This window comes from Mesocricetus auratus, unplaced genomic scaffold (assembly GCF_017639785.1).
Source record: "Mesocricetus auratus isolate SY011 unplaced genomic scaffold, BCM_Maur_2.0 Super-Scaffold_100030, whole genome shotgun sequence".
Classification (NCBI taxonomy): Eukaryota; Metazoa; Chordata; class Mammalia; order Rodentia; family Cricetidae; genus Mesocricetus; species Mesocricetus auratus.
In genome coordinates this window covers 14,098,631-14,122,706 of record NW_024429211.1, presented here as the reverse complement: position 1 = coordinate 14,122,706, position 24,076 = coordinate 14,098,631, and the positions used below count along the sequence as shown (strand labels likewise).

General features: G+C 51.4%; 1 protein-coding gene and 1 long non-coding RNA gene across 3 annotated transcripts in view; one reads left to right on the top strand and one right to left on the bottom strand.

Annotated features, from left to right (window-relative positions):
• Positions 1-958: 958 nt before the first annotated feature.
• Positions 959-7,325, bottom strand: LOC121134783. Of its 2 annotated transcripts, XR_005872011.1 has the most exons (3): positions 6,514-7,153; positions 3,198-3,382; positions 959-1,213 (listed from the first exon to the last, which is right to left on the bottom strand). It is a non-coding gene; the product is annotated as an uncharacterized LOC121134783 (long non-coding RNA). The 2 variants fall into 2 exon arrangements; XR_005872010.1 differs by lacking the exon at positions 959-1,213 and having other exon boundaries at positions 2,603-3,382; positions 6,514-7,325.
• Positions 7,326-7,421: 96 nt separating this feature from the next.
• The window catches only part of Nav2 (neuron navigator 2), a 347,498-nt gene continuing 330,843 nt past the window's right edge, over positions 7,422-24,076 (top strand). Inside the window, 1 exon segment of the mRNA XM_013122863.3 lies at positions 7,422-8,477. Within this exon segment, the coding sequence (XP_012978317.2) occupies positions 8,220-8,477 (258 nt within the window). The 5' untranslated portion in view covers positions 7,422-8,219.

The window sequence follows — 24,076 nt, the reverse complement described above, 5'->3', positions numbered from 1 at the left end:
CGTGCCCTTGGGCTGGAGAGACAGCTTAACAGTTAAGAGCACTGTCTAGTCTTCCCAAGTACTCAAGCTCAATTCTCAGCATCCACGTGGTGGCAGATTTCATACATTCCATGGAATGTGACAACCTCTTCTGGCTTCCATAAGCATCAGACACACATGCAGTACACACGTGTAAGCAAAGTACCCAGATATACAAAATAAAACTAAGTAAAATTAAGAAATAATAAGGCCTCTGCCCTTTACAACCTGTGAGGTTACTTGGCCTTCTAGTCTATTTATTTTTTCAACCGCAGGGTGCTGTGGGAATTGTTCCACGTAAGGGAATCCCAGGGGGACTCACATTAGGAGCAGAGAGTTGTGGAGTTGCTTTACTGATAATATCCTTAGATATTAACAACAAACAAACAAATACCAAAAGCAAGTTTGAAACTGAATCAGCTAGACCCCTCAGTGGATAACATATAGTTTTTCCTTATCTGTAAGAGTGAAAGGGGAAAAGCAGGTAGAGACTTAAAAAGCAACAAAAAAGCTTGCAGGTAGAATCAACCTAGCTCTGGACAGGTTAGATGATTCGATTTTCTCCTTTGCCTCCTGAGGGTGGAGACCCTGACTTCAAGATGCTGGATGTGTAGCCCTTGAGTGCAGTCTCAGCCCACGGTATGGGCCAGAAGGACCTGGACAGTCTCTTCTGTGTCTCACCCCTCATCCCAGCCCCTGTCAAAAGGCAGAGCCCCACAATAACCCTGCCCTAAGCCAAACAGGAAGCATGACTTCGTAACTCTGCCACTCAGGAGTGGGGAGCAGGTGGGTGGGGGAGCAAGCCCACGTTCCTCTCCCGGACATCCCTGATTCTGAATTCCTGTTTCCATCAGAACCAGGCTCTTCTTGGGTCTGTTTCTTTTTTCCCATTCTCATCCTTCTGCTGCTAAAAAAAAAAAACCCAGATCCCACAAATGGATCTGTTTATAGTTCTCTTTAATTCCTTTTAAACTAGCTTACAAAATAATAGCTTTCCTTATGGTATTTACATATATATATGAGTTATAGTTCCCCTTGATTGAAGGAAAAATGTAGTCACTCAGAATAACAACTCAGTACAGGGCTTCACCTTGTGGTGTGGTGGGGACGAGTGTCCTCCAAAGGATGTGAGTCCCAGGCTTCTTCCCCAGCCTGTGTCACCACGGAGAGGGCGCAGACAGGCAGAGGTAGGGACCTGTTGGAAGGAAGTCACGTCGTTGAGGAGGCTGGGACCTTAGCCTCTTCTCTGTCATTGCTTCTTGGCCACTCTGACCAGATTTGGCCTGCAACACTCTGTGTGATGATGTCCTTGCTGCCTGGAGCCCAAAGCCACAGGGTTTCATGCTCCACCGACAGTATCATTCAAATCCGTGAGCTGGGAAAAAAGCCTTCCGTTGCCTCATCTCAGGTACTTGTCACAGTGACAGGCTACTGGGTAATACATCTTGCCACTTTGGGGAGTCTGCACTTGGCTCTGGCTTACTTCACCCCCAAGGGCTCCTCACATGAAATGTCAGGGAATTCTTACTCAGTATTCACAAGAGCATGGCTTGACACCCCGCCCCCTGCATTTTGGTCCATTCTTCAGACGACAAGACACTCAGCCCAGAGGCTCACCTGGAGCAGCCTGGATGCAGCAAGTGTGAGCTCTCAGACGTTTGTGGTTGGCCAGTGCTGGTGTCACTTACTGACACAACCCTTCTCCCTCCTACAGGAGGCAAAGGAAGTAGCCACAGTCTAGGTTTTAAGTAAGGCATGCTTTCTACAGTGACTGCATTAATTCTTACTTTAGTCACTGTTTCGCTGGATGTGGGCTTTGTAGAAGTCCTCGGTAGAAGGAAGCCAGATGCAAGCAAGACAAACACACTAACACCTTCCTAGATGTAGGAAGGCATCGGAGACCACGATCTCTTAATGGAAAAACATATGTTACTCTTTTTATTGTTGTTGTCGGAAAAAAATAATGGGCAAAGGCAGATAGCCTCGTGACTAGACGACCCTCCCTTGTGCCTGTCTCATCATGGGTTGCTTTATAAAGCTTCTACTGGAACCCTGGTTATGCTATTTTGTCATTTATCTATTTCCCCTGCTAGGTTGACAGACAGCTCTCTCAACTGTTTACTTGGGAGAGAGCAGCCTTCAAGTAGAGGGACAGCGGCCATAGCACCCTTGGGAACTAAGAGGAGGACATAGTCACTTCCCATCGTACGCTCAGAGTCTAGGACCCCATGTTAAAATGTCTGTTCTCTGAGATGACGGCTGAGCCACTGATGGACCAATTGTTTGCTAGATGTTTGACTTGTAGTCAGGACCATTGCCTTGGGAGCCTGTAGGCTCACATTCACACAGTTCCAGTGTCTGCAGATGGGGAATCTCAGTTTACAGCTCTCAGAAACAACCCAGAGATGCCTAGGCATGCAGTGAGGTTTACAATCAGACCCTTGCTGGAAGGACACAAGAAATTAGAAGCGGGTTAGGGAGAATGGATATTGCAAGACTTCTCTGCCAGGGGAGGGGGGACTAAGCAATATCTACACCCGCTTTAAAATGTCCTAAAATGGTTCAGTTCCACCAAAACTCAACCTGGAGGCCAGTGACTTTATTTGGCTTACTTAGGGAACATGGGTGTGTGGTTATGGACAGGAGCGCCAAGACCTTGAAGCAGACACACCAGACCGTCAATACTCAGTACATGATTGTGAAGATGGAGCCTCTTCCCTTTCCCAGATCATATGCTCGGCCCCCTCTCCAAGATCCCAGAGACCACATGCAAAGCTGCAGAGTCGCAGATGACTGGCTTGGGGGTGTAGCTGAATGTTTAGGAAGATCCAATGACTTTTCCTTCCTACCCCACCCCCTTCAATGAGGGAATGTCAACAGTTAACAAGGCCAGCTGGGACGATCTTCTGCAAGCAGACACAGCTGCTCTTACCAAGATGGTGGTTAGTCTGCTCCAAGAGAGTATTGTCTACCTGTAAATAGGAAGGTTTCTGGAGGTCTGAATCTCCACAGTCTAGGTTGGGTGAGCTCTTAACTCATCTACTACTGAAAGTGAGCATTTGTGCCATCCATGGGACATGACTCCTAAACTGACAATTTATGTCTTAGGAAACTAGGGACAAGCATGTTTCCCCATATAAACTGTTGTGCTTAAAAAAAAAACTTCCAAATAGACTCACAAAATGTTCTGCTTTTTATATTCCTTCAGAGCATTGCAGTTTTCTTTCTCTTTCATAATTGAGGGTCTGCAGGGGGCAGCTGACTCTTCTTGCATTTTTTTCCTCCATGACAGGCTGGAGTTTAAGATGTTTTTGGCTCTTCGCAGGACTGTCTTCTTGGGAGGTCAGGCAGATGGGGTCTGTAACTATATGAAGGATGGGTTGATGGGGCTGGTCACCTACAGGTCAGCCTGATCCCCACTTAGCTAACCACCAGCAGCTGACTATGGGGATCATGGAGGGAGGGGTACAGTTGGTGCTTCCTGATTGGAGGATGCCTCCTACCCCCCAGGGGACTTCCAAACTCAAGATCATCCAGTGGTCCTGAGCACTGTGGTGCTAAGTTTCAAACTGGCCTATTGCTGACGTTTGGGCGATTTTGAAAGTTTAGAGTCAGGACAGAAAAAAGTAAGTGTTGTAACACTGAGGCTTAGAGCTGGGCTTGTTTCCTTCTGCGTCTTTGTCTGTACTGCATGTAATAAAAGTGAACAAATAGTCTTTAAAATTACCGATTTTCTTCCAGAATATCTTGATGTTCTCTGAACTACTGACTCTTTCAGCTACACTGATGTGAAGTTGCCTGTTTTCATCTTAACATCACATCCATATGGAAGCAGCGTACTTTCAGAGTATTTTTGTAATTGGCCATAGTCTGATTCATTTTGCCTCCCGTTTGCTATTTTTCTCCCTTACCTCGTTTATGTGATATTTTATTTAAGGTAGGAAAAACAGAGAAGAGAAAAAAACTGGAAATGAAACTGTGCAAGAAAGAGCAACTAAGCTTATTAAAGGGATGAGGAGGCAGAGAAAGACATTTGGAAGCTTACAGGAAGATGGGTGTGCCTTCAGTTATCTGAGACCTCAGCAGACTTCAGTCTTATAGACAACCTGCAGTTAAGGGAGAGTGTGCCTTTGTTTTTGTTTGTTTGGTTGGTTGGTTGGTTGGTCTTGGTTTTTCAAGACAGGGTTTCTCTGTGTAGCTTTGGAGCCTATCCTGGAACTGTAAACCAGGCCGGTCTCGAACACACAGAGATCCTCCTGCCTCTGCCTCCAGTATGCTGGGATTAAAGGTGTGTGCCTTTGTCTACCAAATGATAATATTATGAGTGTTCCGGAGTGTGTAAATGCACAAGTGTGTGCAGGTGTATGTGGATGTATGTGTATGCAGGGCAGAGGCTTAAACAACATACAATCATAACACACACTTAAAAAAAGAAAACACAAGAGGGAACTCAGGTCCTTGTGCTTACGGGACATTCTACCTATTGAGACCCCAGCCTACAAATACTTCTAATTCAAAGAATGTACTGACTTTTATTTTTGTATATATTTGACAGTCTTAGAATCCACAAAAATGGCTTTGAAGGCAATTTAGATTTAACTGGGATCTTTTTTTAATTGGTAGATACACATTGTGGCATCACTACGTCCATTTCTGTGTCTGTGGCACTTTACCAATGACTGGCATAGCTGTCTCCTGCTAGATGGATGCACCCCAGACTCTTCAGAACCACGGTACAAAAGCCGCCTGACTTAGGCTGGCCTTAAGCTGTCACACCCTTGGTGTCAGTGGCTAACCTTACCGTCTCCCAGGAGGGGCATCCATCACCTGGGAGTCTATTTGGAAGACAGAATCTTGGAGACCCTGCTGAATTGGAATATGTGATTCTCATGCTTATGAAGGTTTAGGGGGGCCCCCAGAAGTTCACTGAATGCACACTTCATTTGGCTAGAAATTTCAGCTTTAGTACGCATCAAAATTTGTTAACGCACAGATCGCCTAACCCCTGACTCCTTACCCTCTGGGAGTGTTCAGGAGGGTGGGATGGGGGGGCAGGCAGAGTATATCAGAGTTACAGGTTTTTCTGTTGTTGCTCTGGGGACCAGACTTTGGACACTCACTGCGTCTGAGCTCTGAGGGTATCTGGGAACTTTGGACACTCACTGCATCTGAGCTCTGAGGGTATCCACCATCCTTAACAGTTGACTATGGCAATGTCTTCTACAGCTCTTCATACAGCTGTGAGGACTAGTGTTCAAGGCAGAATGCAGTATACGCCCTTTTCATTTTGGTACGTTCCTACTAAAAGGCAAGCTCACCACGCATTCATTAAGTAACAATCTGGGTAGCTTTTCAGTCCACAGCATTCTGCTCAGTTCTGACAGAATCTCATGAAAGTCAAAATATGGTTCTTCAAAAGATTTATTCCTTTTGGAGGGAGCGCGTGAAACAATGAATAAGATAAATAAGGCAAGACACTAGCATAGGAGGCCATTCAGATGGGCAAGGCCAGAGCGCACCAGGTCGGGGACCACTTGCGATTTCATTTCAGAGAGCAGGACCTAGAGCTAACACAGGCTAAGTGCATCTCCCTCTAACTCGGGTAAAAAGTCCCTGCAAACAGAATGCGTGGGGGTGGGGAGTACTGTCTTACCTCTCCACACTCTGGGGGTCTGGGGTCTTAGTTGAAGCTACTATGGGAAAATGATTTAGACAGGACAACTTAAATGATAAACATCTCTCTCTCTCTCTCTCTCTCTCTCTCTCTCTCTCTCTCTCTCTCTCTCTCTCTCTCTCTCTCTCTCTTCTCTCGGCCTAGAGGCTGGGGGTCTGAAGTCAGGCTGTAGCCATGGTCAAATTTTCGTCAAGGGCTGTTTCTGTGGATTGGGAAAGGCTACCGTTTCACTATCAGAAAGCAATCATCTGTCTTCATCCCATCTCCTCCTCTAATATGGGCACTGATCCTTGGATCAAGGAATCCTTGATCATGTGCTCACCGCCTCCCAAAGGCTTCACTCACTGCCTGATACAAGTTGACACTCAGGGTGCTTTCCAATACTGGGCACTAGTATATGCTAAGCAAGCAAGATGTCTACCACCGAGCTACGTCTCCAACCCTTTTTTACTTTTATTTGGACACAAGAGTCTCATTAAATTGCCCCAAACTTGGGATCCTCCTGCCTCAGCCTCTGCAGCAGCAGAAATTACAGGCTGGCACCACTGTTCACAGCCACGTTAGTTTTGCTAGAGATTGAAAATTAACTCTATGGATGTCGTAGATCAGGCTACAGGGTAGGAATACTGGCACACACTGGCATATTAGCAACAAAGACACAATCTTTTCTGACCCCCTCCACTGGCAGGCACTATCTATTCAGCTGGGGCAGTGCTTTTAGGGAAATGTACTCAAACCTCCACTTGTCTGCATGAGACACCCGCCGTTTTACAAAGTCAGTGAGGGTGGGGAAACTTCCCAATTTGAATTCAAATACAAACCGTTCTCCACGTGGGTCTCCTCCATGATCAGCCCAGAAGCAGCGTGTCTGGACCATCTATCTGTTTTCCCTTCAGCCCCCAGGCTCTGTGTCCGAGAGGAAGGGATCCTCCAGCGATTCCAAGTGGAGGAAACTGTGGTCTTGGCACGTCTCAGGCGCAGCCAGCCAGGCAGGCCTGGATGAAACGAGGAAACCGGTGCAGGTTTGGCCTCAGCCTGCCCCGGTCACCAAGTCACTCTAATTACAGTCTGTGTGGTAAGTGGCGGGAGGAGCTGTCTTGGGCGCGAAGCTTCCCCGGCCATTGTATCAGCCTATAAATACTTCAAATACTTAAGTGCAATGTGCAACCTTTGAATGTCCCAGAGGGAAGCTGTTGGGAGGCCCCTGGGCCCGCCCGGAAAGGAGAAATGACTGGAGTGTCCTTCAGGCAGGGGACAAGGAGACCTGCTCTGTCAATCCCGATGGAGGTGCAGGGAGACTGGGGCGTGCCTCCGGAACCCACAAACCGTTGAGATGACCCAAGCCATTTTGAAAAAGGGAAACCGATTTCCCCTGACACATGCCGGGGCGGGGGCGGGGGTGGGGGGGAACCGGGGAAAGGCGGGAATCTGCGTTCCAACGGCGTTTTCGGGCGGCTCCGGGGACGCGGGGGTGGGGTGGAGGTGGGGGCGGCGGCCCGCGGGGAGGCGCGCGCCAGGGGCCGTGCCGCAGAGCGGCCACCAGCTCGCTTTGTACTTGCGGCCAAAGCGCGGCCCCCGAGTTTCGGCGGCGGCCCCGGGAGTTGAGGCCACGCCCCCTTGCAGTGCGAGCCGCGGCCGCGGATTGGTCCTCCGCGAACCAATGGGCGGGCGGGAACGGCCCGGGCTGTCAGCGCGCGCCGCAGCCGATCCTCCCCTGCGTCCAGCCCTGGGCAGCCCGCGCTGCCTTCCCCGGAGCTCAGCTCTGCGCAGCGCAGCGCAGAGCAGCGCAACCAGCCCGGCGGCCAGCTGCGGCGTCCCGGTGCCCGCGCTCTGCCGCCACCGCCGTGCTCCTCTCCAGCGCACGGGGCATGGGCAGATCCGCTCAGGCGCTGCGTGTTCCACGGGCTTAGGAACAGCGGCGATCGGCTGTCACGCCCAGACAAGACCTTTCTAGGGAGACCACCCGCCGCCCGCGTTCAGCGCGGGTGACAGCCGCTGCGGCGTGCGTGCTTGCAAGGGTGACAGCCGCCTCGCGGCGGAGACCTCCTCCCCTGCTCCGTGCGCCGTCCGTTTACCCCCGTCCTCCGCTCGGCAGTCCGCACCCGCAGCCTCCGGAGCGCGACGCGTGCGTCCCTAGCCTGTGTCTTTCCCTTGAGGAGATCTCCACACTCCGGAGACGCGATGACAAGTTAATATGGGCGCCCATGCCTCTGCTTCCCAGGAGAAGAATCGCCAGAGGCGGCCGTCCCCGGGCTTCTGAACAGGCCTCCCGCTGCTGCGACATCCGCGCAGGTGGGACCTGCCGAGGGCAGTGACCAGCCCGCCACCCAGCAGGCGAGCTCGCAGGATTTCCCCAGCTCCCCGGCCCGGGGATTTTGTTTTATTTTATTTTATTTTTTTCTCCACTGTTGGTGGGCGCCTCGCGGGCCGAAGCCCGGCGCCTGCTCGGCTGCCCGCGCTGCCTTTAGCGGTCGCCTCCGCAGCCGCTGCCAGGGACGTGCTGGGAAAGCCGAAGCCCGGGGAGAAGATGCCGGCCATCCTGGTAGCCTCCAAAATGAAGTCGGGACTGCCCAAACCGGTGCACAGCGCCGCGCCCATCCTGCACGTGCCCCCGGCCCGGACTGGTCCCCAGCCCTGCTACCTTAAGTTGGGAAGCAAGGTGGAGGTGAGCAAGACGGCCTACACTAGCCAGATCCCCCTGAAATCGCAGGGGCTGCAGGAGCCAACGGGGGAGGGGCTCCCGTTGCGGAAAAGCAGCTCTCTGGAGAACGGGTTCGATACCCAGGTGAGCGGTGCTGTGTGCGGGGGGGGCGGGGGGAGCACTGTTGGGGGTTGTGGTGGTGATGGGTAATTCTTCATGGGGGAGAGACACGGCCGCCTGGAGGAGAGGCTACTATAATGTACTTGGGGCAGAGGAAGCATACCTTTTTAGCTGGCAGATTGGAAGGATACTCTGGTCAGTGGGTGTGGCCAGGGTGCCAGAGGCTCGCCCAAGGAGCTCTGCAAAGCTGAGGGATGCTAGTAGCCTGCAGTTTCTTTGGGGTTGGAGCAGGTGCAGAGGTGATCTCAAAAAGCGCATGCTGGCATTGGAAATGTTAGGGCTTGAATGTTGAGTACTTGACCCCAAGGAGACCGTATCTGTGCTGTGCTGTGTGTCTATGCCAGGGCCTCGGGTTGTAAGCCGGTGGCAGAATGGTCTGGTTCCTCTTCGGGTTGATACCACTTGGCCAGGCTATGAGATCCAGGACAAGGGATGCTAGGTGGTTGCCCTGAATCTGCCCTCCTCCTAGCTTGAAGACGGCTTGCTCCTGCCCCGTCCCATCTTTACCGAGAAGGGATTCTGCCCAGGTGCTGCTGGCTTGGTGGCTTGGCTGTCTCAGAATGGCTGCCCAAGCTAAGCCCCTCCTTCCCCGGTAGTCTGTGCTGGCAGTGTTGGTGGCTCCGGTGATCTGGGAGATGTTGGTATGAGTGAGAGAATGCCTGGAAGAGAAACGGTGACTTCTACCTTTCCGGGCAGAGCAGGCACCCCACCCCCCTTACTGGGCTGGGTGACAGGCCCTGGCCATGCAATCTCTTTTAAGGAAATCCTTAAGGGCCAATCAGTTTCTCTTGGACTAGTGCCTTCCTCCTCCTCTGGCAGGAGGGAGCAGGGGCATGCTGTTTTTTCTTGGCTGCCAGTCAGCAGGGACTTTTTAGGGACAGGCTGACCTGATGGATGTGACTGTCCCAGTCAGGAGAGGAGAGGCTTCGGGAAGCCAGAGAGGGAGGCAGTTTGGGGTTGGTTTCGGGAGATGTAGCTGACCTTTGGAGCACCTACTACTCTGCTCCCAGAGACCACCTTCTGTAGCGTTCTCTGATGGGCGGTTAGTGCTCAACACATTCCTTGCTTTCTGGTGGAGGAACGGGAGCTAGAAGCTGGTTGGAGACAGACTGTTGGAACTCGGGGCCAGAGAAGGCCCTCCCCACACCGGCTCCCACACCCGGCCCACCAGCATGTCCCTCTTGATGCCGCACTTGCTAAACATTTTTGGAAGCTGACAGCTCTGACTGATGGTGTGTGTGGGAGGGAGGCAAGATTTCCTCCAGTGCTCCTGGGCCCTGGCTCTGCTCTTTTTCTTAAGGCTACAGGACTTGTCCAGAGGGCTCTAAAGCGAGGGTGAACACTGGGGTGCCTCCTTCGTCTGTGGGGGTGGAGTGGATGGGATTTTGGAACAGTGACTGAGAGTATGACGCATGCCCTGAAGCCTGATGAGGAGGACCCCAGGAATGGACGGGAAGGCAGATGTTGGCTCATTCACTGCCTGCTATTGCCCATTTGACCCTACATTTAACAAACATTGGCAGAGAATTGCAGTGGGCAGGCTCTGGGAAGGTGAGTCACCATTTTTAAAAAAATCTTACTCCTGGACTTCTCCATGAGGGGTTTACTTGGCACTATCCCCTGGAGGCACTGTCCCCGACATCCCACATGTCACCTCTCCCCCCCCCATGGGTCCTCTGCATCACGAGGGTGATCTGGATAGATGGCTCGGGAAACTGGCCACCTTCCAATGGACAGTCCTGCTTTCCCAGCTGGCCCCTCCTTGCCAGCCCCCGGCTCTCCTAGGGGCTCTTCTATGTAGCAGGCACGCATAGTCCCACCCTGATATCAAAGGGGCTTTGGCAAAAGGATTTCACCGTCTTTGAACAGGGTGTCCCCATGGTGACAGACACTGCACATTCACCTTCCAGAAAAGTCCCTCGATTATGGCTTGAGGACCTTGGCTGACTTGGCACCTGGTAATTTCCTGGTCCCAGACTTAATGCTTATCATTAGAAGACACTCAGGAAATGATGAACTCAGTGGCAAATGATATCTTGGAGCCGTTGGTTGGGGGATTTTGGGCTGGGTTGTACAGTGACTAACAGCACGTGTTTTAAAGCATTGGCCATCGGTGGTGCCTTGTGTCTGACATGCTAGCCGAGTGGCCTAATCCTTTAACTACTCCCCTGGGCCTCAGTGCTTTCATCTGTAGAAATGGGCACAAGCAGCCACAGGAATTGTTGAGTGTTAAGAAAAATTTTGTATCCTTTAAGTGAGAAAAGGCAGGACTCTTGAAGGTGTCAAACCGTTCACGAGTGTTTACAGGTCCCCGGCTCTGCCTGGCACATTTCCAGGCTCTGTGGGAGGATGGGGGTGGGGGGTGGCCTGTGCAATGCCTGATGTGTATTAGGCTCGTTCCACAGGAGCTCACTGGTCTTCACAGGAACACTTAGAGTAGGTGCGGTGCTTTGGCCATGTCCTAAGATAACAAGAAAGTAAAGAAGGCACCCTTGCCTTGTGCTTCCTAGGTGCCAGCGATTGTTCTAGATGTTCTGAATAAAAAACTCCTTTCATTCTCTCAGCAATCTGACACGATAAGGGCAATGATCCCTGTTTTACACGTGATAAATCAAGGTTAAATGGCCTTGGGAGCAACAGATTTAGTAGCATTAGAACTGAAACCCCTTAACTGGACAGGGAGCGTCATAACAGCTGCTGGTCAAGTACAGACCTTGAGTTATCAGACCGTAGATGTCACCACCGGTCCATGGTGTCTAGCATGGCAGAACAGGAACCCCAGCAGTGACATGCCCATTGACCATCACCGCCCCTGCTGTGGCAGAGCTGAGGACAAATAGGGCCTGGTCTTGGGGATGATAATCCCAGTTAGAAGGCATGACTTCTGCCTCCAGCAGAGGGCAACACGGGGAGAGCTAGAGATGTACTGAGGCTGAGGAGTCAGGAAGGAAGGCTAGCATCTCAAGGGCTGGAGAAGACCATGGGGCCTCACAGGGGGAGGCAGGCAGGAGAAGGGCGGGGCCCCAGGAGTGGACAGGAGAGCCTAGTGGGGAGGAGAGAGGAGGCCAGTGAGAACAAAGGCGTGGAGGTTAAGCTGCCCTGCAGTGGCGAGGAGCCCAAGCGGATGCTCTCCTGTGCATGCTCTAGGTCTGGTCTCTCCACTTCAGGTCAGGGTGTGAGGAGAGCAGAGGCTCAGCAGTCACAGTACTGGATGCTCCTGCTGGCTTCCGGCGGACAGTAGTAGCTGCTTATAGGCCAGTGGCAAGAAACTGGGGAGATAGTGTCTCCTGCAGAGCCTGGCTCTTGGGAAGTAACAACAATGACTGTTGTTAGCTCGGGTTTCAGAGGTGTTTGGCATGGTCGGTATAGAACAAAACATTCTTTTTTTTATTTTTTCCCGTTACCGGGTCTCTCACTCACTGTGTAGATCAGGCTGGCCTCAAACTCAGAGATCCACCTGCCCCTGCCTCCCAGGTGCTGGGATTAAAGGTGTGTGCCACCACACCAGCTTCATTCCTATTTTCTTACACAGAATTCCATTTACTTCCTGAGTTTTCACTCATCTTCCCCGCCCCATGCAAGTCAATAGCTATTAGAGGCCAGCCCCAATTGTCAACCTCTGGCTCTGCTCCAGGAGCCCCCTACAGGCCTGCAGTTCACTCTCGGCCTCAGGCAGCACCTACTCTGCCTCATCCAGACCCTTCCTGCTACCGTGCTGCCTGGGCCTCCCCGAGAGGGACCACTTACAATATCTATCCCGGCCCCTCATGTGCTGTGAACTATGACCATGTGTAAGTAATCATTTTAGACACATGCTCTGTGTTAGTGTGCAAGCCTGTGGTCAACCGTCAGATAAAGGAGCATTCTTGGGCTATCTGAGGATGAGGTTAGCCTGGTTTTTTAGAAGCAGTTGCAACGAGGAAGAGATGATTCACATAATACTTTGATATTTCCTGTTTTTAGGAGCTAGTGTTCAGCCTGAAACTTACTTCTTTAAAAAAAATAATTAGGAGTGATTGAAATCCTGTGTGAGTGTCTTAGATGTTTAAGAAGAAAGCGTGGGTGAGGCCCCTGGGAAGAGCCCAGCTCCGAGCTTACAACCTGTTGCAGCTCCGCCCCGCTGTGTTTTGATTGGAATCTTTGCTCTGTCATCAGAGTCGATTGTGGATTTGATTAGTGCGTTTTTTATGCCATTGTGTTATCCCCTTTCTTCTCTTTCCCAGTTCTTGGAGGGGAGCTCACATCGTGGTTATCTGCCAACAAGCCAGAATGTCTACGGTTCCCATATTATTGCCTGTTCCCCGGGTTAATTCTCTTGAGACACTTTAAAGGTAGAATCAGGGGGCTTATCTGGGCGATCATTCAGTGTGTAAACATCTTTTCGTATAAATACGCTTGCGTCGATACACACATACCCAGCTCTCTACACATGGAAAAGCTTCAAGTACTGAGCACATGTAAACACACACACACACACACACACACACACACACACACGTCAAAGAGGAGGCTGGGGGAGCTGCAGCCCAAATTTTAGCTTTGGTAATGACTGGGTTTACATTTCACTTTTCACACTTTCTCCTGGACCAAGACTCGAAGCACGGTCTCCATGCTCGTTCTTATTTACTTGCTCGATATGAGGGGCCGCAGCCTCGAGAGAGGCATCTTACTCAGACCTCTGTGAATCTTGAAGCCAGTCTGCAAAGCCAAACCACCCAGCAAGATTTTTGGCTGCAGGTCAGAAACTCTCGGTTCTCGTTTCTTAATTCAGCCTTGCCTCTGGGAAAGGGTTCTTTCCAGAACGTTTGCTGGCTGCCAGGTCATCTGTGCCACTCCTCATACCTTTACCACTTAATCTGAGACGCAAGAAACTGGGCGAATGTGAAGAGGTTGGCATGGTTCACGTAAGGACGCTAGGGTCAAGACGACGGTCAGTTGGAATCGGGTCTGTGCAGTGACTGGCTGTGTTGGCAGGCAGATCTGGATTGAAATCCAGGCTTTGGGCAAATTACCTGGTATTGATAAAACACATGCTTTATATTTTTAATCTGTGTAATTGAAATGGAGGTGCTTATGGTAGGCTGTGAGGATTCAATGAGCTATCACAGGTAGGGTACCCTGTGCAGGGTCTTATAGTAGACTGTAGGATTCAATGAGCTATCACAGGTAGGGTGCCCTGTGCAGGGTCTTATGGTAGACTATAGGATTCAATGAGCTATCACAGGTAGGGTGCCCTGTGCAGGATCTTATGGTAGGCTGTAGGATTCAATGAGCTATCACAGGTAGGGTGCCCTGTGCAGGATCTGGCCTCTATCAGGCAAGGGATGTGTGATACTGCCTATGTTGACAACCCAATATCAAAGTGTGCCTCCTGTCTGCCTCACCCTAAGCTCATTGACTTGCTTCCCAAGTGTATAGCTGACCACGGGGACAGACCAGTGGCTTAACCCACCGAGGACCACTGCTTGGTGATGCTTTGCTTTACTGACTCAGGAGCATGTGCGGACTCAGAACGATGTTGTCTCAAGAGCTTTCACAGTTTAGTCACAGGCACACCATCCCTAAAATGCTAACCCAACTGAGGGTCCTGCTCCAAACTAAACTGACAGAAGGCCTCCTCTGTGTGCCACTGCTGAGGTGATGGGATGCAGCTGCCCAGTCCGATGGCCCAGTCTGCTTAGGCCAGAACTCAGCAGGTCACAGGCCCATTGCCTAGGCTTCCTGATGGCTGCTTATGGTTCTGGGGTTTTCCTCATAGATGCCACAGATATGGTGGGAAATAAGCCTCATGACCAGTTTAGTCAGTAAGGTGCCCGAAGGCCTGATGGCCAGCTGCCCAATGGTGTTTTACCAATAGCTACAGGACTGATTTTCAATGGCCACTCTGTCTTGCGGTCACATTGTTTGAGGGGATGGACAGTGTGTTCATAGAACACATTGGGCATGTGATTTAGAAAAAAAAAAACTTGGCCAGGCTTTTGTGCTCCCATCTATGCTTAGACAATAGCAAGTGACTCGCAGTTTTTACAGGAGCCCTGAGTCACCAATATGAAACCTTAGGGTGACTCATGACTTGGTGCCCCTCTCCCAAGGCAAACAAGCCTCCTCTTGTGTTTGGCAGACAAAGACCCCACAGCTTCACAATGGTTTGTCCTTCCTTCCATGTGAGCTCTCAGCAAATTTGGGGTTACTCTACCCGTTTCTGTTCCTGTCTTACTGGGTGGAAACGAGAAAGCAAGAAATGACCTCTACAGGATTCCGTGTGGGTTTGGGAAATCAGCTCCCATGAAGTGCCACAAAATATGGATAATATTACAATAGGGCCGAGGCGATGGCACAGATTGTAAAATGCTGGCCTTGGAACCCTAGAGCCCATTAAAAAAAAAAAAGTCAGGCGCAGGGCCTCTTGGAGTAGGGCTTGGGAATGGGCATTGGAAGATTCATTGAACTTGCTGGCCAGTCAGTTTTAGCCAAATTAGCAAGCTCCAAGCTCAACAAGAGACCCCTATCTCCAAAAGTAAGATGGAGAGCAATCGGGGAAGGCAGTGTTCCATACAGGTGTTCCCACATGCACGAGCAGTGCGGGAACACATTCCACCCCCCAGACACCACCTACACCCTCCCCATGAGAAAATTACTGAAGGCATCGCCCCTGATGAGCACAGCCTCCAGGCTGCCCTGATACACAGCCTGGACATGCGTCCTGCCTTTAACTCCATGGCGTCCCATGAGAGGGTTGCTGCTTCCACAAAAGAATGGCCACTCTGGGAGCCAGGAGCGTTGGTTCCATTTAGTTAATTCTGTCGGCCCCTGCTGATGGACCGTCTAGGAGTTCCTGGCTCTGGTTACTTTGCTTAGCTCGTGAAGAGCAAGTTACCTGCGCTACCCCTTGGGAAGGCTCACTGTCAGATCAACAGATTCAAGTCTGAGGGATAAGGCGCTAATTTAGCATCTCGGTTCAGGAAGGTTCACAGCCCCTGTGCCAAGCAAGCTGTGCGGATGGCAAACAGTATACCCGGAATCTAAATCCCTGTTTTAACCTCCAAAGTCAAGTTCCTTAAACAGGAAGTGTGGAAGTCCATGGGGGGGGGGCGGGATCTCAAAGGGCCTGGCTAGGGCAGAACCAACCTCAGCCTGCTTCTCTTCGGTTTCCTTCGGCTTGGTACAGGAGGCCATAGGCTTGGTAGGCGTGGCATTCTTGTTGGAGTGGGCGTGGCCTTGAGTCGCAGGGGGAAGCAGGCTTTGTGGTTTCAGAGGCTCAAAGGAGGTCCAATGTGTCTCTCTTCCTGCTGCCTGCTGGTCCAGATGTAGAACTCTCAGCTACCTCGGTAGCACCACTGTCTGCCAGCCTGCTGCCATGTTTCACCACCATGACGGTAACGGGCTGACCTTCTGAAGCTGTAATCCAGCTGCAAATAAACGCTTCCCTTTGTGAGGGCTGCCGTGGCCGTGGTGTCTCCTCACAGGAATAGAATGCTGACCCTCGAAGAGTGCATCATTTTACTCCTCCTTCCCTACCCCAGAACCTGAAGATATGCCTTCAATACGAAACACATTTCAGTTGGTTAATAGTATCAGTTTTTCCTGTGGGTGCAGAGTCCCATGTCCTCTGAGGTCACAGAGCTCTTAAGGGTGGTCAGTGGTCAGCACAGACAGGGCACGTGGGAGACAGAAGGGAAAACGGAATTTAATTGAAACTGTTCCTGCTTGAGGAAGCAATCAAGTAAACTCTCATTATGGAGTGGTTTTGGTTTGTTTGTTGGTTTGTCTTGTTAAATAACTTAAGTGGACCTCAAACCCAAGATCCTCCTGCCTCTTTTTTGTGGGTGCTGGGACCCACAGGTATATGCCAACATGCCCAGTGAAGATCAGTCTAATAATAAAAATAGTAACAGTTATTATTATAAAGATGTATTCATTTTTATTTTATGTGTGTGGATGTTTTGCTTCCTTGTATGCCTGTGTACCATGTGCATGCAGTGCCTACAGAGGCCAGAAGAGGGCGCCAGATCCCCTGGAACTGGAGCTATGGATGGTTATAAGCTGCAAGTGGGTGCTGGGAACCAAACCTGAGTCCTTCTTCAAGATCAGCCAGATCTCTTAACCACTGAGCCACCTCTCCAGCCTCCTGCAGATCATTCTTTATGACAGTAGCTCTGGTATGTCTGAAATAGCCAATGAAAGACCAAAACAAGTAAGACAGATAAATAAGACTGAAAGGAGAAAGCTGACCAAGGAACAATGACAAACAAGTCCCCCGATAGCTCCTTGACTGGGTCCTGGGTGAGCAGATGTCACACAGGACATTCTGGAGGCAGGCAACAGAGGTGCTTGAATGTGGTGTGGATGGCCTATCATGACATCCTAACAAAGTTTCTTGATGCCAGCAACAGTCTCAAATAGTTTGGGAGAGAGAGAGAGAGAGAGAGAGAGAGAGAGAGAGAGAGAGAGAGAGAGAGAGAGAGAGAGAGAGAGAGAGAGAGAGAGAGAGAGAGAGAGAGAGGAGAGAGAGAGAGAGAGAGAGAGGGAGGGAGAGAGAGAGAGAGAGAGAGACTATCTCCTAGGAGTATGTTAAAGTAGACAATGTGCGGTTCATTTGATTTTCCTGTGGTTTGGTAATTTTCTAAGCCCCGACTGAATGCGACTCATCGACTCATTGTTGCCGGCACGCACCTGTGAGCACTGGGGGGGGAGGGAGGGGAGCCTGCATGGGTGTGTTCGCAGTAGCCTGGCCATGCGTGGCTTAAATGCTTCCTCTCCTTTCTGGTGCTGTGTGAATGCCTGCCTCTCAGCCTCATTCCTCGACGAGTAAGAAAGTTTCCTAATGTTTTACTGGACCCACAAGGTCCAATTTCACTTAGCAGTCTTTTTACAAAACTCGGAAGAAACCCTTTAACAAAGTATTTCCTTATTTATTTCGCGTATTTGTTTACCTAGTCTTGTTTGTGTCGGGAAGGGTATGTGCATGCCACTGCACAAGGGCGGAGGTCAGAGGACAGCTGTTAGGAGTTGACGCTCTCCTTCTACCTTGTGGACCCTGGGGCTGGAACCCATCTCACTGACCCCGGAAATAAAGACTGAAAAAAAAAGAAGAAAAAACCAAACCCACCTGACTGGGCCCCTCTGGCCAGGCCAGGACAAGGCTCTCACAGTTTCCCTCACTCTTTTAAAGTCTGCCTAAGCCTCCGGGTGTTAACTATTTACAGTCTCACCATCTCTAACTCTGGAAGCCTTCTTCCCTGATCTAGACAGTGTCTTCTCCCTAGCACCGGGACCGACTCGGCGGCCTTTCATGTTCTGTGGCTGCTTGTGTGATCAGAGGGAGCCCCTGACCCTTGCTAAACCGGTATCCCAGCGTCACAGGTTCTTAGCCAGTCCTTTTGCGGAAGGGGAAAAAACAGCTTTAGACCGGGACAATAATAAGAGAAAACTGATGCTGGCCATGAACTGCACCCAACGCAGTTTTGGATCTAGAAAGTTCTTCTTTGAGCCGCTGGGACAGTGTGGGGAACCCTCAGAGGTGGGGCCTTTGGGGTGATCCCCCAGGTCACTGAAGCTGTGCCCTCTAAGGAGACAGTGAGCCTCCCCCCCCTCCACTCCCAACCACTGTCTCTTTTGCTCTCTGGCTGTGATGCAGGCAGCTCCACTCCACGCTGCCGCCACGTACTGGCACAGCTCGGGTCACGGAATCAGACTGTGACCCAAAATAAACCCTGCCCTGCGATAAGACAGTTACAGTTAGCGGAGTGGGCTAACACAAGGCGGCCCTCACAGAGCTGAGTTGTCTTGCAGGCGAGCCGGGGTCACGCGACGACTTTGCATGCTGGTGAGGCCCTTGTCAAAGCTGTGCCTGCCGTGGTGAAGGTGGAGTCACACACTCTCCTCTCGCGGACTGCTCATAATGGTACACAACCGTTGGGCTGCTCTAGCGAATAAGTCTGACCCCACCCGCCTAGGAAGAAAGACCGGATGGATCCTAGCTGTTATGATGAAGTCAGAGGGGAGCCTTGCGTGGGGGGACCTTGTCGGATTCCGTGCCAGGCGAGGGTGGCCGGGCAGGGGACAAACACGCCAGCAGAGAGAGTTTAAGTGAGAAGTTTTATTAGAAAGGGGAGGGGAGGGGGAAGGAAAGAGAAAAGAAGTAAAGAGATGCAGAGACAGAGAGAGGACAGAAAAGAAGAGGATGACAGGAAAAGTCCCATCTGCCCCAGGGGAACCTTGGGCAAAGAAAAGAGAGTGGCAAAGAGAAGACAACAGAAATAGGGCATAAGTGGGCGAGTGTTTTCTTTTAATGGGGTCCTTTGCACCTGCGTGCAGACTATGCAATCATGGAACCCTGGGCTGACCAGGGTGCTGCCTGAGTGCATTCTGCCAGGTGGCAGGGACGGGCCAGCGTACTGCCTGAATCCTTACACTGACCACTCAGAAAAAGAAGTAGCTTCGGAAAATCCATGGATAGGTAGACAAAGCTTCCAGAAATGAAAGTCACACCTTTCCAGACTGCCTTTGGTCCATTTTGAAAAAACAAACAAACAAACAAAACCTGAAGCAGCCTGCCCATGGAGAAAGGAGTCTGAGAAAGGAGTCTATGTAGTCTATGACTTTGGAAGTTAAAAATGCAAACAAACAACATGTTGCAGACTCTTTCAAGTTTCCCTACCTCCGTGGCTGTGTCACTTAGCGGCAGAGTGTTTGACAAATACTGAATGGCATCCCTCAACAGGAAGCCAGAGAGGGGCCAAAAAGGCCTGACCGAGGCTTTCCTATCATCTGTCTCTGACAAGAACGGACTCTCGGAGACTAGTGTCCCCTTCTGAAGCTGCACCCCAGTGACCCCTCAGAAGTACTCCCGCCTTCCAGGGCTACCGCCTGGAAACCGAGTGTCTGACCCGTGAGCCTCGGAGAGGGGCGTCCAGTATCTAAGGCACAGAGTGTGAGAATCCTCTAACCCTCATGCTGTCCTCCCAGTTTACCAAAAGGCAGCGACGGGTCAGCGAGGACGGTTGCCCTAAGGGGTTTGGGGACTGTTCGAGGCTTCTCAAGCAGTAGGTACAGTGACGGGGCGACATCACAAGTCAGCTTTGCCTGTGCTGCTGAGTGCAGAATTGCCCTGGCGGTAACTAGAGGAGGGCCTGGGGCTCGTGCTGAGGGGTCCTCTCCTCGGAACCCCGTTCCTTGTTTTGTTGCTCCCGGCCCTCCTCCATGTTCTGTCTTATCTCTTATGGGGACCCCCAGGTGCTGCCGCCAGGTGCAGCCTGTCACCAGCAGGGACCTATGTGGCCCCTTCTACCATCTGGGTCCCACCTCCTTCGCCCACTGCTGTGGTTGCTACGCAACGGGTCACTCCTGTGGTCAGTGGTGCGCATGTTCCTGTGCTCCCGCCTTGGGCTGCTGGCGGCTGCTCTGAGCGCAGTCCTCGGGCCATGCAGATTTGCTCTGGTTCTCCTCAGACCAAGGAGGAGGGCTGGTTTGTTTGCGTCAAAATGCCCTAGGCTGCCGATGTCCCAGAGCACTCAGGCCTATCCATGGGGTGGGTGAACTTCGCTGGTTAGGTAACTAGAGACCTAGGAAGGCAAGCCCTGGAGGCAAAGACAGTATTTAGGTGACCAACGAGACTGGAAAGAAGCTGACTTGCTTTGGGTGGGTGTGTCACTCATGATCTGTGCCTATAAAGCCTAGAAACTTGGGATACCTGGACCAGGGGAGGTCTTAGAGGCCATCTGTTCCCAGTGTCACGGTACAGTTGGAGAAAGCTGTGTCACCGGAGGCGTGTGACTTGCCTCGAGCTCCCAGCTCCAAGGACCAGAGTGCAAACTAGACCCCAGGCCTCCCTCCTCCAGGACCAGATTCACAGATAAGATGTTCTGCTCAGAAGGGCCTGACGGTATGATGTACCAGAAGCAGCCTACGCTGTAACATTTCTCCTTCCACCAAGAGAAGCAGGATATCAATTGGCCGACACCACCGAGATCCCTGGGCAAGCCCCACCGGTGGCTTAAGACCATCCTGCCATGCATCTTTGTCTGTGCGGTCCAGGGTCAGCCAGAGATCTGGCCAAGCCCATGTAAAGCTAGCACCAGGGCACGCTGACTCTGTTCCACGCTCTTTATTGCCAGCCTCTCAGATCGCTCCCATTCCCAAGCTGGGCATCTGAGAGAGCTGGGTACCCTCCTGCCTCCCTGCTATTTACCTTGTATCTAATGTGCCTTGTGCTGATGGAGCCGGGGGCATCTGGACATTGAATAACTATTCAGCTGCAGATAATTTTTCCCCAGGGGTTTCAGTGGGCTGTACGGAGGGGGGAGCTGTTCATGTCTGTAGCAGTGCCTGGCAGGGGGTAGGTAAAATCACTGCTCTTTCCAGAATGGTCACTTTGTGTGGGATGCCCTTCCAGGCCCTCGGTGTGGCTTCTCTCATTTCGCTACGCAGAATCGATGTCTCTGAGCTGGGTGCTTCCGGGATGGTCTCCTGTTGACAGGTGGGGAGAGGTATGAAGATGACTGTAAGAGTGACCAAGGTCACCGGGCAGTGGTGGCGCACACCTTTAATCCCAGCACTTGGGAGGCAGAGGCAGGCGGATCTCTATAAGTTCGAGGCTGGGCTGGACCAACAGCCTCCAAAACAACACAGAGAAACCTTGTCTCGTAAAAACTAAAAAAAAAAAAAAAAAGTGACCAAGGTCATATACCTCCTGAATAGAAGGTGTTGCAAGCTGAGCCTGGTTGCAAGCTCAGCCAGCAACTGGAGAGACTACCTCCCCAGCCAATCTGCCCTTTGTGAGGAGTGAGCCTGAGTCTGGTTGAGGGTGGGAGAAAGATTCAGCAGAGACAGGGCAAAGCCTGCTTAAGGCTCTCCAGGAAACCCCAGCGGAGACCTACCTTCTAAGGTAACACAGGGCCTCTCCAAAGCATCCAGCCCCAGCGAGAACTAACCTAGAGATGTCCCCGGCAGCCTCACTGGCTCGGAGGATGGACTCGCTGGCTTTCCCCCTTTCAAGCCTCTGCTTAATACTGATTTGAACCCATTTTTCCTTCTAGCTCACAGAGCGCAAATCAATAGAAATTTAGCCTAGTCCCTAAAAGTGTTTACCTGCTTTTAAAAAAAAGTCTTTTGTGTGTGTGTGTGTGTGTGTGTGTGTGTGTGTGTGTGTGTTTAGGCAGAAGTAGATTAAAAGTAGATGCCTCTCCCACACCCATGCATCAGGCATGGACCGTGGGTACACTCTGTAACAGGAAGCTGCTAGTTTTCCATTCCAGAGAACTGGAACTCACTCAGAAATTTGTCGTTTGCTAGGTCCAACCCTCACCACATTCCACTGCTGTTCCCGAGAGCACCCCGTCACCTGGGCTTCGAGGAAGCGGGCCATGGGTGAGGTCGTGCTGGCAGGGGCTTGAGCAGTGTGCTCTCCAGGTCTGATGACTTCTAAGTGACCCCAGCCTGCCTCTGCCCGGCCCGGCTGGTCTGCTCCGCAGTGTGTTGCCTTTGGATCCACACAGTGCAGGCGAGAGCTTATTTTAGAACTGGAAGGAGAGCAGACGTATCAATAGAAGGCCAGGGAAGTAACAATCCATTCAGTGATTTTAAAATATCTCTCCCTTAACAGAAAAAGATTATTTTTATTTCTTAAAAAACAACTGGTGAACCTCTCCTCCAACAGTTAGAAAGAGAAGCTTAGAAGACTTTTAAAAATTAAGATAACCCTGTCTCGAAACCCGCCCCTCCCAAAAAAAAATTAAGATTAAAAAAAAAAAGGAGGCTGGAAAGATGACTCAGTGGTTAGGATCACTTGTTGCTCTTTCAGACACCAGAGTTTGGTTCCCAGCACCCACATCAGGAAGCTCATGGCCATCTGTAGCTCAAGCTGCAGGGCATCTGACGCCCTCTTCTGGCCTTCTTGGGCATGGCACTCACATACATTTGAGTAACTGGAGCTGTGATGAGGGGTTGAAAGAGAGTCTGTCTCCCCGTTCTTTCCCTTGTCCCTGCCTTGCAGGCCCCGAAAGCTATGGACTGAATCGCATGACCCTGCCTTCTTGCCGTTGTTTTAATGACAAAGAAACCCCCTGCCCCTTGCCTTGCTTTGTTTTTCTCGAGAACTAGGAGAGGTTTTCCCATCCCATGTTAAACACGTGCTCAGCGTGTGTTTCTCTGTTACACAGTCAGCTCGATGGAAACTCTGCCTGTCCAGGTCACAGCAGTGTCCCCTGTACCCCAGACAAAGACTGGCACACAGTGTTTGTAACATCTCCTGGAGAAGGCACAGGCTGGTGCAAGGCCAAGCTTGAGCCAGAATGACGCTCTGACTTCCTAGTCAGCCTGGTCATGCATACCTTCTCCAGACGGGACCTGGGAGCCCATAGTGCTCCCCTGATGATGCTGAGGGGTGAGGACGCTGTCCCTTAGAGGGCCACCAGAGGTCGTAGCTGCCCAGATCGTGGACCTTTACCTGTGGGTCAGGCTGGCCTAGACATGAGATGTGCAGATGTGAGGCCCCTTCGCTCACAGACACTTCCTCTGCCCCGGCTTCCCACTGCCTTGCTTGTGGTCACTCCTTCCTTCGTGATCTGAAGACCTCCTGCTGGAAGTGCCGTCTTGGATCAGCAGCAACGACGTCACCCGGGAGTCTTCTAGACTACGGTTCGCTGTGCGGAACAGCGCTTGGCCTCCACTCTGCCAGAAGGTTCTAGAGACACTGCCTTCTGCAGTTAGCTGCCACGCTCTCTGGAAGTGCAGACTCTCCTACCCCGAGTCCCCATGCCCTGATGATGGGATTGGAGATGGGAGGAAGAGACAGGACAATGCCAGGAGAAAAAAGTCTCAGGAGAGATTTCCAGAATCAGTGCTGCTCTGCCTTGTGTATGCCTCCGATGTGGGCTTATTACTATGCATTGACATGCAGCTAACGTTTGCCCACCATGACCAGAAGCTGGGAACCACAAACGGAGGCTGAAGAGGGGAGCCATCATAGAGGGCCTAAGCATCTCTCTCTCTCTCTCTCTCTCTCTCTCTCTCTCTCTCTCTCTCTCTCTCTCTCTCTCTCTCTCTCTCTCTCTCTCCCTCTCCTCATACTCTCTCTGCCAGGTAGACCTGGGTCAGTACAGGCAGCATCCTCTGGGACCTGGATGGAAGTCGGCCTGCATCTCTGATGGCTTTGACTTCCTCTCTCAGCCTTCAGCAAAGATGGGGCAGTCAGGTTTCCCAGTATGCAGCCCAACTCTAACAGACCCTTCTGTGGAGGGTGGCTATGATGTGAGAGAGGCAGAAAACAGCTAGAATAGCATAGGGAGGAGACCACTGACTTCAGTACCCACAGAGGCCTCCCCATGGGCCAAGGTTACTGTAGGAGTGAACCCCACAAAGCTATCCGCCCATGAGGGTGGGGACAAGTAAATTAGCACAGGTAGATATAAAAGGAAGCGAAAGGAAAAGGACCCTCTCTTTCTCTTGGAAGCCAGCCACACTTCTAACTCCTAGCTTGGGTGACTCTCTCTCTGGTAAATAAATATATTGTGTCTCTTATAACATCGGCCATCATCAATACGTTACACAAAAGGCAGTATGTC